This window comes from Pan troglodytes, chromosome 8 (assembly GCF_028858775.2).
Source record: "Pan troglodytes isolate AG18354 chromosome 8, NHGRI_mPanTro3-v2.0_pri, whole genome shotgun sequence".
In the NCBI taxonomy this organism is placed as follows: Eukaryota; Metazoa; Chordata; class Mammalia; order Primates; family Hominidae; genus Pan; species Pan troglodytes.
The window spans coordinates 85,130,977-85,149,485 of record NC_072406.2 but is presented as its reverse complement, the minus strand read 5'-3'; the positions used below and the strand labels follow the sequence as shown (position 1 = coordinate 85,149,485).

The 18,509-nt window shown below is 41.5% G+C and overlaps 1 protein-coding gene across 4 annotated transcripts in view; it reads right to left on the bottom strand.

Moving 5' to 3' along the window:
• OIT3 (oncoprotein induced transcript 3) overlaps positions 1-18,509 on the bottom strand; it is a 42,309-nt gene that overhangs the window by 20,538 nt on the left and 3,262 nt on the right. Inside the window, exons 2-6 of one of the 4 annotated variants that reach the window (XM_063780763.1) lie at positions 16,410-16,784; positions 14,954-15,061; positions 8,723-8,845; positions 3,574-3,696; positions 1,940-2,100 (exon numbers count right to left, since the gene is read on the bottom strand). In XM_063780763.1, coding sequence (XP_063636833.1) covers positions 1,940-2,100; positions 3,574-3,696; positions 8,723-8,845; positions 14,954-15,061; positions 16,410-16,784 — 890 coding nt within the window. Of the gene's footprint in view, positions 1-1,939; positions 2,101-3,573; positions 3,697-8,722; positions 8,846-14,953; positions 15,062-16,409; positions 16,975-18,509 lie in introns of those variants that run through there. The other 3 variants (XM_016918537.4, XM_016918539.4, XM_016918538.4) reach the window with 3 other exon arrangements.

The following is an 18,509-nucleotide window of genomic DNA, read 5'->3' as shown; positions in this document are numbered from 1 at the left end:
TGCTAAAGAAATTAGCTTCAGTATTCCCTAATTTATTGCTTGTGGCAGCTTTGTAGAACATAACTACTGTGAATAACAAGAATCAACTGTAGCTTAAACTCAGATGGCTCTCATTTAGAACTTCTTTCTACCTCCTAATTAGCCCATTATTATACATGGCTTTATATTCTAACTATTGGTATTATACCGCCTAGCTCTTTGTTGTGTACTTTTTAATAAATAAGAAAATAATACCAAAAAAAAGGGCTGGGCACAGTGGCTTACACCTATAATCCCAGCACTTTGGGGGTCTGAGGCCGGTGGATCACCTGAGGTCAGGAGTTCAAGACCAGCCTGACCAACATGGTGAAACCCCGTCTCTACTAAAGATACAAAAATTAGCCAGGCATGGTGGCGGATGCCTGTAATCCCAGCTACTTGGGAGGCTGAGGCAGGAGAATCGCTTGAACCCGGGAGGCAGAGGTTGCAGTGAGTCAAGATTGTACCGTTGCCAGCCTGGGCAACAAAAGCAAAACTCCATCTCAAAATTAAAAAAAAAAAAAGTTTTACACACTACTTCTTGGGCAGACCCACACACTCCTTTGGAGTGTTACTCTTAATACCTGATCTATGCAGAATCAGCGAATTCAAAGCTCTGGTATTTTAGAAAAGGACAGCTTCCGCCTGTTATGTTTCTTTCAGGAGTTTTAGACCTGGTGATACTGTGGCAGCATGACCTTGTGTGAACTCTTGCACACTCAGAATTTTGGCTGTGGCATTTACCGGATGGTTTTCAGCTCTTTATCACCAGATTCCTCTGCTTTGCCATGCATGGGACAATAGTACCAACCTACCATGTGGCATGTCCATTTGATTATCCACAGATACGATCGACATAACTTGCCTCAAGTGGGACCGCCTGCTCCTTGAATATCCCTCACTTGTCTCACTGCAAGTCGAATCAGCTTTCTGATTTTCATTTAGAGTCATAAATAAATATTCATTTAACCAAAGGATCGCAAAAGCCTCTGTGCTGATCCAGATGCAGGCCCCCTCTGCTCTATCCATCTTGCAAGTTGCTGTCAGATCATGGCATTCATCACCACATCACCTAAACCCATTTCTGTGGGATCAAATCCAGATGGCTCACCCTAGCACACAAGGCAGGCCTTTGGAAGCTCAGCCCACCCCACCTACTTTTCCGGTTTCATTTTCCAGTAGGCTAAACTCTCCACACACCTCTGCACAGGCCTGCATATCCCCTCTCAGAGACTAGCTCACTTGTTTCCTATCTGAAAGGCCCTTTCTTTTCCTCTCTGCTGTGTAAACCACACACACACTTCCACCTGGATCCAAGTCCCACTTGTCTTGACTGCTCCTGTGTTTGTCCCTTGACTGGACTCCTACAGGACCTGTCATCTGTCTCGCTGTTCATCCTTTCCTTACATTTTCTGTGTCGTCATCTCAATTCTGCTGTGCAAGTTCCTAAAAGGCAGGATTTCATACATTTCTAACTCTCCAGCACAGGGCTGTGTGCAGATTTTTGGATGAAAGTATAAACCTTTTCACTCAACCTGGTTCAATACTTGAACTCATTCACTGCACCACAAATGAACCACCAACTGTATTAGTTGCTTTCTTCAAATAAAATAATTGGTCAGAGAGGATGTAGCCAGCCTCCCAGTACCACTGGTACTGATGCATTCAGGAAAATGTCTGTGCATGCTGGAGAGATGGGACTATTTGAAAACAGGAATAGCAGAATTCTTCACAGTGCCAGGACCACAGCAGATGCTCAATAACACATTGGTTAAAAGAATGATGTAAGATGTTTTGAGCTCAATTCTTTTGTGTGTAAATATCTCATCGATGACACAAGCCACATGGCATACCTCTGTCCACTACCTCCCAAATAACCGGCTTTTGGTCATTCCCCAAGTGCCCTCCAGGAGGAACCTACATCGACCACTGTACCACATGTCTTGAGAGAGAAGAGGATGTTGACATGGGTGCCGTTGGACACTCCTCGGCAGGAGGTGTTGGTCAGGAAGAGCTCCAGGCCACCCACCAGCTCCCTGGGGATGTTCACTTCAATGGCATTTGATTTGCACAACACAGGGACTGCAGAGAAAAGGGGCCACTGTTAGAGCCAGGAAACCTGAATCGGGAGGAAGGCTTTTAGGAGAAATAATTTCACCCTCACACAACCCAAGCTTTTTGTTCCATCCCCAAGGAAATCAGAGGGGTTGAAAACAAGTTGGTGAATAAAACCACTATTCCTAACTCCCAAGATTATGGTGAAATAATGTCCCTCAAATATATGGTTCCCTGAATTAGGAAATACCAGGTTCGACTTTCAATTCACCAAACATTGGTTTCGAAGTGTAGACAGCATAACTCTGTGAACTGAAACACCTAAGATATTAACTTTCAGCACAAACACAATTTATTAGCAACACAGAAAAAGTGCTGCTTTGATATAGGCCTAAGGTACATAACGATACTGCTGTGACTTTACCATTAATTACTGCCTCGTAAAACAGAGACAATAAAAACAGTGTTAGTGCACTTGGGAAAGGCTTCCAAATTGTCCTTGCATTGCTCAGGAAACCATAAACTCTGACTATAAATTTCACCACTTTACCTTAATATAAAAAAGATTGCTTTTCCTTAGCATTCCCAGGTTCTTCTCTAGACTCTGCAAGTATCCTGAAAAGAATACTTGAGTTCTGTCAGAGTCCAATACATGAAGACATATCATAACAATGGTACTGTGCAAAGAAATCAGAAATAGGTGCCCATTACATATTTGTTATATGAATGAATGAATATTCTGGACATCAAGAACTAGATTTCCAGGCCAGGTGCGATGGCTTATGTCTGTAATCCCAACACTTTGGGAAGCCAAGGAGGGCGGCTCACTTGAGGTCAGGAGTTCGAGACCAGACTGGCCAACATGGTGAAACCCCGCCTCTACTAAAAATACAAAAATTAGCCAGGCATGGTGGCACACGCCTGTAATCCCAGCTACTCAGGAGGCTGAGGCAGGAGAATCACTTAAACCCAGGAGGTGGAGGTTGCAGTGAGCTGAGATCACATCACTTCACACTCCACCTGAGCAACAGAGTGAGACTCTGCCAAAAAAAAAAAAAAAGAAAAAAGAAAAAAAAGAATTAGATTTCCAGAAAATAATTCTCAGAGGATTGTTAACCCTCATATCCTAAGTGTAGGGAGAAGAATATGTTCCTCAGGCCTTTCAACTGAGTTCACTTAGTTTCAACCCTGTTAGAAAAGATAGGAGATGTATCAATGTCTTATGCTTCCATATTGAGTATTAGTCATACAACTAACCATAGAAAGCAGTCAAAAATCAAAGGTAAACAGCAAAGGAAAGTTAAGTTTTTGGTAATCTTTTCTTAGAGATCTTCTCTGTTAAATGATTCCAGAGTGATGATTCAGCAACACACACTGCTCGAAGAGCCATTGTTCTAAAAGATGAGAACCCTGACACACTTGGGGGAGGAAGACAAAGAGCTTTGGGAGAGGAAGAAGTGTAATCAGAGTAGAGACAAGTCCCCCTGCCCCATGTACTACCTTGGCAAGTGTGGTTATCCTCAGACAGCACCAGGCCCCGGGGACATTCACACTGGTAGCCTTTCTCAGATCCAAGGCAAGAGTGGCTGCAGCCACCATTGTTATTGTGGCATCCTTCAATGTCTGCAGTAGAAACCAACAGAAAAGGGAATAATCTCGTAACCCTCTACCCCAAGAATTCTGGCACTTTGCATCAGGGATTATACTTAACTTATGGCAGCATCCCTGGTGCCTAACCTAGTGACTGGACATTCGGGCAAGACCTCAAGGAATGTTTATGAAATATCATAGCTACAAAGAGCAATCTTCCAACATCCATAACTCTACCCAATTAAGCTGGTCAGGAATTTTGTAGCATGTCCTTCAGGTTGGGTTTGTCTGATGTTTTTCTCATGGTTAGCCTGGGGTTATGAGTTTTTAGGACTAGGACCCAAAAGTCGTTTCTTATTTGCTGTAACATTTAATCTACCCAATTTGACATTTTATAGAGCATTATTGATGTAAAAGAGACTGATGGAATATGAATTCACCTGAACTGGCTGGATGGATCTGACTTATTGTGGACTGGCTGGGTCACCTGGCCCTCTCCTCAAATATTTAGGACAAGAGCACTGGGGGTAAAGGGCTTTGGGCTGATAGCACACTATAAAAAGGAGGCCTGGACAACATGCTGAGTCCATTCAACCAAACCCTTGGTGATGGTCCTTTCACAGGATGGTTTTGTTTAATTTCCCTTTTTTAATGTTTTACATATTCAAAAAGCAAACTCAAGCCAAATGGACAAAAAGGAAAAATATTCCATTGAAAACAAAAGAATCTACAAGGTGATTTCAAATTTAACAGAGAAAAAAAAATGACCTTTGTGGGACTTGGACATTATCTTCTAGGTCAGAGGTTGTCAAATTCTAATCTGCACACATTATTACAAATAAAGTTTTATTGGCACATAGCCATGTGCATTCATTTACCTTCATGGCTGCTTTCTCACTACAAGAACAGAGTTGAGTAGTTTCTACAGATTCTGTATGGTCCACAAAGCCTAAAGTATTTACCATCTGACCTTTGGAGAAAAGTTTGCTGACCCCTGTTCTAGGTTAAAGTAAAGAAAGGGGATGTTTTCAAAACATCTGAGACACTCAGGTAAAGAGAAAAGCTGATTTCCAGTTATAGCTATAACTCTCTCAGTTCAATAATAGTTTTTAAAAAGCAGTTATTTGGAACATCAATAAATTAACTTAGGATGAATTAGTTTTTGTGAAATGTATGTAGAGAAAAATATGGCAATGAATTACTCTTTGCAACACTTAAGAGATTAATACCAGTTTATACATCTGTATTTTTTTTTGTTTTTTGTTTTTGTATTTTTAGTAGAGACAGGATTTCACTGTGTTAGCCAGGATGGTCTCGATCTCCTGACCTTGTGATCTACCCGCCTCGGCCTCCCAAAGTGTTGGGATTACAGGCGTGAGCCACCGCACCCGGCCATTATACATCTGTGTATTTTTAAAAGATAAAAGCACACCTAGAGGCTTTTGAAATGGCTGAAGATTATATATAATACTATAGAAGAAAGCACAAAAATATGCTATAAGATGTTAAAATGAACATTAATAGCACTTTTTTTCCGTAAAAATTACCTTCCTTAAGTCATTTTATTTCTCTGAGTCACAATTTCAATATCTGTAAAATGAAGAGGTTGTACTAAATGTTCATTCAGGATATTTCCAGGTCTAAAAATACAAAATACAAAATAAACTGAAAATTTAAATTAGCTTAAAATATTTAAGTCTCTCAGGAAGATATACCAAAATGTTTAGAATGGATATATCTGGCAAATGGATTGTGGGTCATTTAAATTATTTTCTCTTGCTCCTCTATATTTTCTTCTACACTTTTATGATAAAACAAAACAGGTCAGGTGCGGTAGCTCACACCTATAATCCCAGCCCTTTGGGAGGCCAAGGCAGGTGGATCGTGTGAGGTCAGGAGTTCAAAACAGCCTGGCCAACATGGTGAAAGAACACGAGGTCAGGAGATCGAGACCATCCTGGCTAACATGGTGAAACCCCATCTCTACTAAAAATACAAAAAAAATTAGCAGGGCATGGTGGAAGTCGCCTATAATCCCAGCTACTGGGGAGGTTGAGGCAGGAGAATCGCTTGACCTGGGAGGCAGAGGTTGCTGTGAGCTGAGATTGCCCCACCACACTGTAGCTTGGGTGACAAAGTGAGACTCTGTCTCAAAAAAAAAAAATTAATAATAATAAATACAAAATAAGTAAAACAAAACAATAAAAATTACTTAAAAACTAACAAGAGCTGAATTAATGCAGGAACAGAAAAATACTGCATGTTCTCACTTGTAAGTGAGAGCTAAACAATGGGTACACACAGACATAAAGATGGGACAAATACAAACTATATAAAAAGAGACACAGGGAGCCTGGCACAGTGGCTCACACCTGTAACCCCAGCACTTTGGGAAACCGAGGCAGGTGGATTGCTTGAGCTCAGGAGTTCGAGACCAGCCTGGCCAACATGGTGAAACCCTGTTTCTATAAAAATACAAAAACTAGCTTGGTGTGGTGGTGCACGCCTGTAGTCCCAGCTTCTTGAGAGGCTGAGGTGGGAGGATCACCTTAGCCCAGGCAGGTGGAAGCTACAGTGAGCCAAGATGGTACCACTGTACTCTAGCCTGGGTGACAGAGTGAGACCTTATCTCAAAAAAAAAAAAAAAAAAAAAAAGACACTGGGAACTCCAAACGGTAGGAGGAGGGAGCAAGGTGAGGGTTGAAAAACTACCTATTGGGTACTACATTCACCATTTGGGTGATGGGCTCAATAGAAACCCAAACCCAGCATTAAGCAATATATCCATGTAACAAACCTGTGCATGTAGCCCCTGAATCTAAAAAAAAAAAAAAAAATTAAAAAGAGCCTTTTTTTAAAAAAAAAAGAACATATAATTATCAAATAGCTTAGCTAAAGAAACATATATGTTTGGACTATCAATAAAACTTAAGGGTTATAAACAGGAATATTAATCCTAAAGTATAACTCACACTTAATTTTCATCTTCGGCTAAAATATTTTTTCAGTTATGGTTATTAGGTTTTAAGATTATATAAGGGAGGATTAACTGCAATCTTTCCAATAAAGTACTCATAAATAATTACAAATGTTTTTATGGAACATTTTATTAATATTCAAATATACAAAGATTATTACATAAAATAATTAAGAATTAAGGAGGACTCTGGATACTATGCCTATTCAATAAAGTTTAAAATACATTTAGACTTATTATAAGGAACAGTAATTTAATATTCTGGTTAATGGTCTCTCAGTTAATAATGCAAAGTTTGTTGCATGAAATAAAATATGGACAGTAGCCATAATTTTTCCTTTTGGGGTAGTATTTTTATTATTTTGAATATTGCTAGAATAAAGTGAACTTTTGTAACCAGTACCACAGCTCTATTATTCCACAAATTTAATTATCCTAAGGAACAAATATATGTCCTCTGTAAATAATAACAATTACACCATTTATCTCTCCATATAATCTGCAGGGTGTCATGAGAACTCTGACTTATTAAAGTAGAAGTGATGGGATTTTTTTTTTTAGCTGGAGTCTCTCTTTGTCACCCAGGCTGGAGTGCAGTGGCGCTATCTTGGCTCACTGCAACCTCCACCTCCCAGGTTCAAGTGATTCTTGTGCCTCAGCCACCTGAGTAGTTGGGATTACAGGCGCCCGCCACCACGCCCAGCTAATTTTTGTATTTTTAATAGAGACGGGGTTTTACCATGTTGGCCAGGCTGATCACGAACTCCTGACCTCAAGTGATCCACCCGCCACAGTCTCCCAAAGTACTGGGATTACAGGCGTAAGCCACTATGCCTGGCCGAAGTGATGGAATTTTAGTTGTGATAATTTGCAAGGGTAAATGTGCCTTAGAGAAGGGATATTATCTAAGTTTCATATAATAATGGTAGGCAATTTCCATTTCAAATATTTGATATATATTATGAATTCTTTTTTATTAGTTATATAAATGTATAAAGTCCTATAAAATGTCTGCTATTAAAAATAGATCTAAAAGTAAAATAAAATAGATTATTTTATTTATCCCCCCAAACTGTATTCCTCTCCCATAAACACAAAGCATATGGGGAGGAGAGGAAATGGTTTCATGTAAACCAGTTTCTCAAACTTCCAAGATGATAAAAATCACCCGTGGAACTTGTTAAAAACACAAACTCGAAGTCCCCATCTTAGCTCCTCTGAAGCCAAGGCTCCAGGAGAGGGTCTGGGAGGGGCTAAGCGTAAAAGCCCCAGGTGCTTCTCAGCAGCAGGGAAGTTTGGGAAACACAGCTGTCGGCCAGTGGTTATGCTACTGCCTCTATTACCTGGCCAGTCCAGGTGTGCTCCTTGGACCAGCAGCATAGCTGACTCCTAGAACTTGTTTAAAAATGCAATATCTTGACCTGATCTCAGACCTACTAAATCAGAATCTGCATTTTGACAAGATCCTAAGTGATTCGTGGGCACATTAAAGTTTGAGAAATACCAAATATCCACCCTCCTTTTTTTTTTGAGATATTTTCTCTCTGTTGCCCAGGCTGGAGTGCAGTGGCGCAATCATAGCTTAATGTAGCCTCAAACTCTTGGGCTCAAGTAATCCTACTGCCTCAGCCTTCTGAGTGGCTGGGACTACAAGCATGCACTACCATACCCAACTAATTTTTATTTTTTAATTTTCTGTAGAGATAGTGTCTTACTATGTTGCCCAGGCTGGTCTTAAACTCCTGGCCTCAAGTGATCCTCCCACTTCAGCCTCCCAAAGTGCTGTGATTTCAGGCATGAACCACTGCACCTGGCCAGAACACCCTATTTTTATTTCTCATATAAAAATGTGGCTTTCTGTCTCTTGCAAAATTCCCTCCTGTTAAATCTTAGAGACAAAATCAAAACTGAATTCTGTCCATAGCGTGAGTATTCTCAATGTTGATGAACGCCTTTTGTCATTTCTTTGCACAGCCAAACTGTTGCTCTCTTCGGACACTAAGGCAGTTTCCTGAACATCAGAGAATAAGCCAGTGGCTTCCTCTGGGCTCTTGATTTGGGTCCCTTCTTGCCCATTCTCACCTTCACAAGTCTTGCCATCACTTCTTAGCACACGGCCAACCCCACACTCACAGCGGTAGGAGTTTTTGAGGTTCACACAGATCTCACTGCAGCCACCATTGTTTTGCTCACATTCATTTTCATCTGCAGAAGAGAAACCACACTGTTTCTATACTGCTGAGTGATTCAGCCTTTTCCCAACCCCCCGGGCAGAATTTCCACATCTTTTCAGTTCCTGTTGATGCACCTTCCACCACCCAGCTCCCCCTCTGATCCAGTATCATCACTCCCATCCACCTGATCTCCTCAACCACGTTATTGGTTCATCTGCCCTTTGCTGAGTGGAAGGTACCTAATTGCTTGCCAATTACCTTCTCTTCAGGGAAAAACAATGGGAAAATGAAGTTCCTTTTGAGTCGTGGGTACACCTACTTATTTGTATTGGTGAATTTCACTTTCTTTAATGAGTTCCTGAGAAGTTGCTAAATACATACAAACTTATAAAGTAAATTGTTTTAAGTCATGAAAGGAGCTTCCATTACAGAAGGAAATAGCTGATAAAATATTTGGTAAGGCAATTTTCTTTTGTAACATGAACTATTACCCTCAAAATCTGTTTTTTAAATTAATATATTCTCACTCTGTACTTAAGCAATGATTGCTAACCTTTTTAAGAATCTGATGAAAGGTATGGACTCTTGAAAAAAAATGCACAGTTGGCAGCAAATGTCTATGCTTTTCTTTCTACAAACAAGGAAAAGGAAGCTTGGGAGCTAAATTTGTCATAGTCCTCAGAAATAACAGGCCTAGATAGGACATAAACCAAGGACTGGGGTTAAACACCCATGCGATGACAGGAGGCATGACCTTGGCCCCAGGAGAAGAGATAAGCTGTGACTGAAACCCTGCTTAAGTCTAGGACCCCAGAAGATGTATCCCCTCAATGAGATGGGGAGAACTTTGCCCAGTGGCCCAGGGAAGCAATAAGGAAACTCTGCCCAAGGCTCTAGGAGAAAGAAAAGCCTTCACAAACAATGGAAGCCCCAAGCCAGGGCTCTGCCATGGCTGAAGTATGGTTTTACACTTCCCACATGGTATGGGGAAACTTGAAGCTGAGAAATTGATGGAAAATTTGGCCTAGGTCTGATAAAGCATCTGTGATGCTGACAGGAGCATTTGAAAAAGTGCTCTGTGTAAAACTTCCTCAAACCAGGTGCTGTGGTTTGGATATTTGACCCCTCCAAATCTCATAGCGATATTTTTCTTTTTTTTTTGAGACGGAGCCTCTGTCACCCAGACTGGAGTGCAGTGGTGTGATCTCTGCTCACTGCAACCCCTGCCTCCCAGGTTCAAGCGATACTCCTGCCTCAGACTTCCGAGTAGCTGGGATTACAGGCACGCACCACCACGCCCAGCTAATTTTTGTATTTTTAGTAGAGACAGGATTTCACCATGTTGGCCAGGCTGGTCATGAACTCCTGACCTCAAGTGATCCACCTGCCTTGGCCTCCCAAAGTGCTGGGATTACAGGCATGAGCCTCAGTGCCTGGCCTCATATTGAGATTTGATCTCGATGTTGGAGGTGAGGCCTAATGAGAGGTGTTCAGGTCTTGGAGGCAAGTCCCCTGTGAATGGCTTGGTGCTGTCTTTGCAGTAATAAGTGAGTTCTTGCTCTATTAGATTAGTTTCAGCGTGTTTAAAAGGAGCCTGCCACCTCCCCCTTCTCACTCTCACTTCCTGTCTTGCCATGAGATCTCTGCACACGCCAGCACCCTTCACCTTCCTCCATGAGTGGGAGCAGCCTGAGGCCCTCCCCAGATGCTTAGTCTCCCAGCCAGCAGAATCATAAACCAAATAAACCCATTTTCTTTATAAATTACCCAGCCTCAGGTATTCCTTTATAGCAACACTAAACAAAGATACCAGATGTCACGAGTGGTGTCCTACAGAAAAAACTACAACAGAAGATGGTCTGCCACAAGACACTTACATGAGGGATGATCCACTGTGAGAGAGCATTATCGTGATAATTAGAGGCTTTGAACTGGAGATAACAGAATTATCCAGAAAAATCCATAATACAAGTATTTAAAGAATTAGTAAAAAGATAAAAGAAAGGATAATAAGCAAAATAAAAGAAGTGTGTAAAAAGACAAGGCAGAACTGAAAACAAACAAACAGAACTTGTAGAAATGCAAAATGTTGATAATATTAAGAATCTTTATCAGGGCCCCTTCTTTCCCTTTCCTCATTATACTGCCTGGAAAGTAGATGGTTAGAGGCCCACAGCCTTCCTGGATGTAGACATGGTGACATCCGTGCTTGGGTAGGTCACTTAGAAGCCTCTATTCCAAGCCTGGACTGCTTATCTTGGACTGTAGCAGGACAAGCCGCAGACAAAACCCCTCAGACAGCGAGTTAAAGAAGGAAGGGCTTTATTCGGCCGGGAGCTCCGGCAAGACTCAGGTCTCCAACAACCGAGGTCCCCAAGTGAGCAATTCCTGTCCCTCTTAAGGGCTTACAACTCTAAGGGGGTCTGCGTGAGAGGGTCATGATCGATTGAGCAAGCAGCGGGTAAGTGACTGGGGGCTGCAGGCACCAGTAATCAGAACAGAACAGAACAGGACAGGAATTTTCACAGTGCTTTTCCATACAATGCCTGGAATCTATAGATAACATAACCGTTTAGGTCAGGGGTTGATCTTTAACTACCAGGCCCAGGGCACAGCGCCGAGCTGTCTGCCTGTGGATTTCATTTCTGCCTTTTAGTTTTTACTTCTTCTTTTTTTGGAGGCAGAAATTAGGCATAAGACAATATGAGGGGTGGTCTCCTCCCTTAGGACTGATTTTTTTTTTTTTAATATGAGAGAGAAATAAACTTCTACTTATTTAACCCATCATTATTTGGGGTTTATTGTTATAGCCAATGAAGATACTCTATGCCCCAGCAGTTCCATTCTTATGGGTACCTGCTAGAGAAAATCTCACACATTGGGTAAGGTATCATTTTTATGTTAATTCTAAGAACACACAAAACAATGCTATCTATTGTTATGGGTACATACATAAATAATAAAAGCATTAAAATGGGATGAGAAGAACACATGCTAATTTCAAAACAATGATTACCCCTGGAGGGTGAGAGAAGAAAGCAGGATGGGGTGGGATGGCTTTATTGTATTTACAAAATTGTATTTAAATTAAAAGAAAAAGGGGGTTGGGCACGGTGGCTCACGCCTGTAATCCCAGCACTTTGGGAGGCCAAGGTGGGTGGATCACCTGAGGTCAGGAGCTCAAGACCAGCCTGGCTAACATGGTGAAACCCTGTCTCTACTAAAAATACAAAAGAATTAGCCAGGCATGGTGGTGGGCATCTGTAATCCTAGCTACTCTAGAGGCTGAGGCGGGAGAATCACTTGAACCTGGGAGGTGGAGGTTGCAGTGAGTCGAGATTGTGCCATTGCACTCCAGCCTGGGCAACAGGAGTGAAACTCCATCTCAAAAAAAAAGAAAAGAAAAACAAAAAGGAAGCAAAACTTAACTCTAGTTAAATCTAGGTACATGAGTGTCTGTTATATTATTTTCTTGTATGCTGCCTGAACAAATTATATAATTAAAAATAATTAAAATTATTACATTTAAATAGAAACTAAAGGAAAATTGACACATGCTCACAAACACAAAACACTGTCTACAATTTCAGAGGATTCACCATCTCCCTGAAGTCCCACAGACCCCACATAGGAACTTGGGGCTTTGATAGAAAAAGATTGTCTAAGATAAATTAAGGAAGAGATGTGAATGATATGCTACCTTTGATGTTTAAAAATGGCCAATAAGTAAACATATTGATATGATTTGGCTGTGTCTGCACCCAAATCTCACCTTGAATTGTAATAATCCCCACGTGTAAAGGGTGGGGCCAGGTGGAGATAATTGAATCATGGGTGCAGTTTCCCCCACACTGTTCTCTTGGTAGTAAGTAAGTCTCACAAAATCCAATGGTTTTATAAATGGGAGTTCCCCTACACATGCTCTCTTGCCTGCTGCCATGTAAGATGTGACTTTGCTTCTCATTCATCTTCTGCCATGATTGTGAGGCCTCCTCAGCAATGTGGAAGGGTGAGTCAATTACACTTCTTTCCTTTATAAATTTCCTTTATAAATCCAGGCTTGGGTATGCCTTTACTAGCAGCATGAGAACAGACTAATACACATATATATATTTACATTTTTAAATCTGACTGTAGAAACCCTGGAAGCACATATAAGAAAATAATACAACCGTTTCCTTGGGATGGAGTTGGGGAAGAGGGAAATGGGGCAAGAGGGTGACTGAGAGCTGGACAGTTTGCTGTATACTTTTTCATGTTGTTTAATTTGGGAACCATTTAAATGTATTACCTCTTCAAAAGTTATATTAAAACAAAAGCAAAGAAATGCATGAACAACTCCTGGCTTAAAATAAAGCCAAATATTTTTGAACAGAAATACATGAGGGTAGGCAGAGACTTCAGGAACCACTATTGCCCCTACCCCAAGGCATTTAGCATTAAATCACATACTCAAAATCAATCACACGAGATCCCTAACAACGCCTATGGCAGAGCCGAAACATGCTTCACAGGATGGTCAGTGGGGTTCATTTAGGAGGCTTTATTTATTGAAGTATTTATGTTTTGTTTTGTTTTGTTTTTCAGAGACAGGGTCTTGCTCTTTCGCCCAGGCTGGAGTGCAGTGACACAATCAGAGCTGATGGCAGCCTTAAATTCCTGGGCTCAGGCAATCCACCTACCTCAGCTGAGACTACAGCTACTTTGGAAGGCTGCCACCATGTCTGGCTAATTTATTTTTATTTTATAGAGATGGGGTCTCACTATGTTGCCCAAGCTAGTCTTAAACTCGGCCTCAAGCAATCCTCTTGCTTCGTCCTCTCAAAGCGCTGGGATTACAGGCATGAGCCATTGCCCCTGGCTCATTTAGGAGACTGAAGAGCAAAAGCTTTTCTAAAACAAGAAGCTACTTGGGCCCAGGATGTCGAAGCTGCAATGAGCTGAGATCACACCACTGCACTCCAGCCTGGGCGACAGAGCAAGATCCTGTCTCAAAAACAAACAAACAAACAAACAAACAAAAACCAATAAGCCTTTTATGCTCCTTTCACCTTAATCTCCTACCTCAATCCTGACCTGTTACTGTTCTTCTTGGGGGACCAGGGTAGGGCAATCTTCCCCTTTCTCTCTAGACTTGTTTTAAATCTATTTGAGTCTGAATCCAAAAAGCTTCATAACATTAAAGAGAAAGAGAGATAATATTCAATCTTGGGGTTTTCATCTCTGTTCTCTTCTAGTTATAGACAACATAATATAAAATTCAAGAACTCTGGATTTCCTACAGACAATCTGACTCATCTTTCTTGCTACTCAGAACAACCAAAATTGTATCAGTGAAGCTAGAGGAGTAAGTCCTTAGATAATTCTAGACCAGTGCTGTTCAACAGAAATATAAAGCAAATTACATATTTAAAATTTTTTAGTAGTCATATTAAAATTTTTAAAAAATAAACTGGCGAAATTAAATTTAATAATATATTTTATATAACCCAATTATATGCAAAATATTTTCACTTTGATATATAACCAATATTAAAGATATTATTATTATTTTTAGAAACAGAGTCTCGTTCTGTCACCCAGTCTAGAGAGCAGTGGTATAACCATGGCTCACTGTAACCTTGAACTCCCAAGTTCAAGTGATCCTCCCACCTCAGCCTCCTGAGGAGCTGAGACTATGGGTACCTGCCATCATACCCACATAATTTTCATATTTTTTGTAGAGATGAGGTTTTTCTTTGTTGCCCAGGGTGGTCTCAAACTCCTGGGCTCAAGCCATCTGTCAGCCTCAGCCTCCCAAAGTGCTGGGATTACAGGTGCGAGCCACCGTGCGTGGCCAAACATCACTTTTAAAATTAAAATAAAATTAAAATTCAGTTTTTCAGTCACACTAGCCACATTTCAAGTGCACCATGGCCATCTGTGGCTACCCTAGTGGAGGGCACAATTCTCCGCTGTCCCTAATCATGATACAAATTTGGCGTGGGGCTTTCGGTCCAGGCATAAACTAAAAAGCAAACACCATTCCAAGTGTTTGGAGACACACACTGGGAAAATGATGGTGCTCTGAGGCAGGAAGAGTTTTTGATTTGTCCTTTCGATCCTAATAGCCTGATTCTACCTTTGATGAGTTTCTTACCAAAGCATGTCTGCCTGTCAGGGCCTAGCACAGTTCCTGGAGCGCATGTGCACTCGCTGGTATCTGAGCAGCTGCCATGGCAGTCCTTGTCGCAGATGTCATAAAAATCTATGGAAGAATAAAGATTATCTTCATGAGAGCAGGAGACCAGAAGACACTCTTTCATTTTTTAGAGATGGTGCGGGGGGTCGGGGGGGGGTGGTATCCCTATGTTGCCCAGGCTGGCCTCGAACCCCTGGGCTCAAGCAATCCTCTCACCTTGGCCTCCCAAGTAGCTGGCACTACAGGCATAAGCCACTGCATCCAGCTGACCCTCTTCTTGAGAGAGCCTCATAAGTGCAGCCTGGGGGATGAGTTTCCAGCCACCATCAAGGGAATCCTCATTGTTCAGGGTTTATATAAACCAATGGAAAACAACAAACTAGGGCATCTTCTGTCATCTAGATCAATGATTCCCAACTTCAGATCCACAGGCCCTTGAGTGGCCATAGAGTTTCTGCAAATCTAAAACCTCACCATACAAGAGCTATAGACTAAGAAAGTGTTATGTCCTACTCTTCTAGTGTTCTATTTAAAAAATGAATACAGACATTGACAGGATTAATAACACAGAAATTAAAAGTATTACTGACATAAAGTAGCTTCTTCCCATTGTATATCACTTAAAAAAATCAGTGGACACTAAACACAATCCAATCACATGGATGTCTGATTATCTATCTATCTATCATCTATCTATCTATCTATCTATCTATCTATCTATCTATCTATCTATCATCTATCTATCTTAAAAAGGGGTTCTCCATACTCAAAAGTTGGAAATCCACCATTTAGATAATCTAAATCAATGTTTCATTTTCTTTTTTTCTTTTTTTTTTTTTTGAGTCAGAGTCTCACTCTGTCACCCAGGCTGGAGTGCAATGGCACGATTTTCGCCTCACCGCAACCTCCACCTCCCGGGTTCAAGCAATTCTCCTGCCTCAGCCTCCCGGGTAGCTGGGGTTACAGTTGCCTGCCACCACGCCTGGCTAATTTTTGTATTTCTAGTAGAGACAGGGTTTCACCATATTGGCCAGGCTGGTCTCTTGGCCAGGCTGGTCTTAAACTCCTGATCTTGCGATCCACCAGCCTCGGCCTCCCGAAGTGCTGGGATTACAGGCGTGAGCCACTGCGCCTGGCCCAATGTTTCATTTTCTAATGTTTTGTTTGAATGGAATTCAGACAAAATTAAAAAGAACTGATCAAAGTCATAGCTCCTTTCCCCTTCTATTTCTTCAGGAATTTTTCAGAAGTTCTAAGAAGAGATCTCAGAAATCAGAGGTATCTTTAGCCCCACATCAATGTTGTTCAGATTGAGATATAGTTGCCACTGTAACTGCATATCCTATAATTGGCACTTTTGGACTCCACCTGTGGCCTTGTTGGTGGAGAAAAAGAGCACAGGGAAGGTACTCACGACCACAGTAGACGTGGAAGCAGACGCTGGGCTTGGTCAGACGATACACATAGTAGCCTCCAGGGCAAGCCTTGACTTCCACCGTGGTGTTCCAGAGACAGCAGTTCCCATTGAAGCTGGCACAAGCCTGGCGTTGCACAATGCCGTCGCCTTCTAGGGGGTGGCTGCCATTGAGCCAGACAGGTGCGTGGGTTCCACAGTGGTTTTCTGGTATGCAGAAGGTAGGCATGGCATCTCCCGCCATGCCTGTGAAGTGGTACCACTCCCCATTCACATGGTTGTCACATAGAGGAGGACCTTGAGACTCATCCAACTGGTGGTCAGTGTTCCTCCAGGGCTCATTCAGGCTGATGTAAGCAGAACAAGGATCTAGGGCTGGAAATGAAAAAGATACCTCAGAGTACCTGGAGTGTTTCGGATCACACCACCAACAGCCCAAGTCCAACTTCTTGGTCTTGCATTTGGACATTTTTGAATTCCAGAGAGAAATTAGTTAAGGTCACAAAAAAATAGCTGTTTAAGGTTCCTCAGGTTGATTTAAACATGTTGCATAAATGCCCTTTTCAAAAGTATTTCAAACCTAAAGTTAAGTGTTAGCATTGAACTGAATTTTTATCCAGAGTAATTATTTGATAGAAGGATAGTTGATCAGACCAAGGGAGGTTAGGATTAAAGACTCACTGAACTCTGCACGAGTCAGACCACACTCTGAGTATTTTGTTCATACATGGAGACTGTATTATTATTATTTTTGAAACAGGGTTTGGCTCTGTCGCCCAGGCTGGAGTGCAGTGGTACAACCATGGCTCACTGCAACCTCCGCCTCCTGGGCTCAAGTGATCCTCCCCACCCAGCCTCTGAAGTAGCTGGGACCACAAGCGTATGCCACCACACCTGGCTAATTTTTTTTTTTTTTTTTTTTTGGTAGAGATAGGGTTTTGGCATCTTGCCCAGGCTGGTTTTGAACTCCTGGGCTCAAGTGATCCTCCTGCCTCAGCCTCCCAAACTGTTGGGATTACAGGCATGAATCTGGCGCTCGGCCGGAGACTGTATTTTATGAAAGTAATTGACAAATTTGTTCAGAGAAAGTTGAACAGACTTAGAAGGGGTCCTAAAAATTATTTACAGGAGAAGTTGAGAACTATCATTTTGAAAAAAGAAGACGGAAGAAAATGCATATTAGTTTTAAAAAATCTGGAATAGGCGTGTGAAAGAGGAATTAGCTATTCTGTTACAAGAACAAGAATGAATTATGGGAAAGCACGTTTCAGTTCAGCTATCCAGTCATGGAGAGGCTGTGTCACAGTGCAGTTAGCTTCCAATCCTTGGAAATTTTCAAAAAAGTATTTGGCTGGCCATTTGTAAAGATTATAGGTGGAATTTTGCATTATTAGAAAGTTTGACTTGATCAGGAATGTGTAAAACCTCATTCCACTGAAAAGAAAAAGGCCTCGGGCACATGTCACCTACTTTGAAATACAGAGTATACTAGCATGTTGTTACCAGAAATATTCTCAAAGTGAATTTTGGTATATATTTTACCAGCTTATTGAAAATACCAAGAACTTTGTGTATTCACAGTTAACCATGGCATTACTATCCTAGCTGTCATATAGCCAAGTTTCTCAGGCATACATATTTAGTGCATAAATTACAAGGACAAATATCTCAACCAAAACATTTTATTGTATGTCATGAAAACATTGGAAAACAATATTTTGGCCAGGCACAGTGGCTCACACCTGTAATCCCAGCACTTTGGGGGGCCGAGGCGGGTGGATCACCTGAGGTCAGGAGTTCGAGACCAGCCTGGTCAACATGGTGAAACCCCACCCCTACTAAAAATACAGAAATTAGCTGGGCGTGGTGGCATGTGCCTGTAATCCCAGCTACTTGGGAGGCTGAGGCAGGAGAATTGCTTGAACCCGGAAGGTGGAGGTTGCAGGGAGCCGAGACCACACCATTGCATTCCAGCCTGGGCAAGAGAGTGAAACTTCGTCTCATAAATAAACAAACAAATAAATAAATAAATAGAAAAACAACATTTTAATGACTAAAGAACCAATATCTCCAATATTCTCATTGCTCCCCTTAACTCCA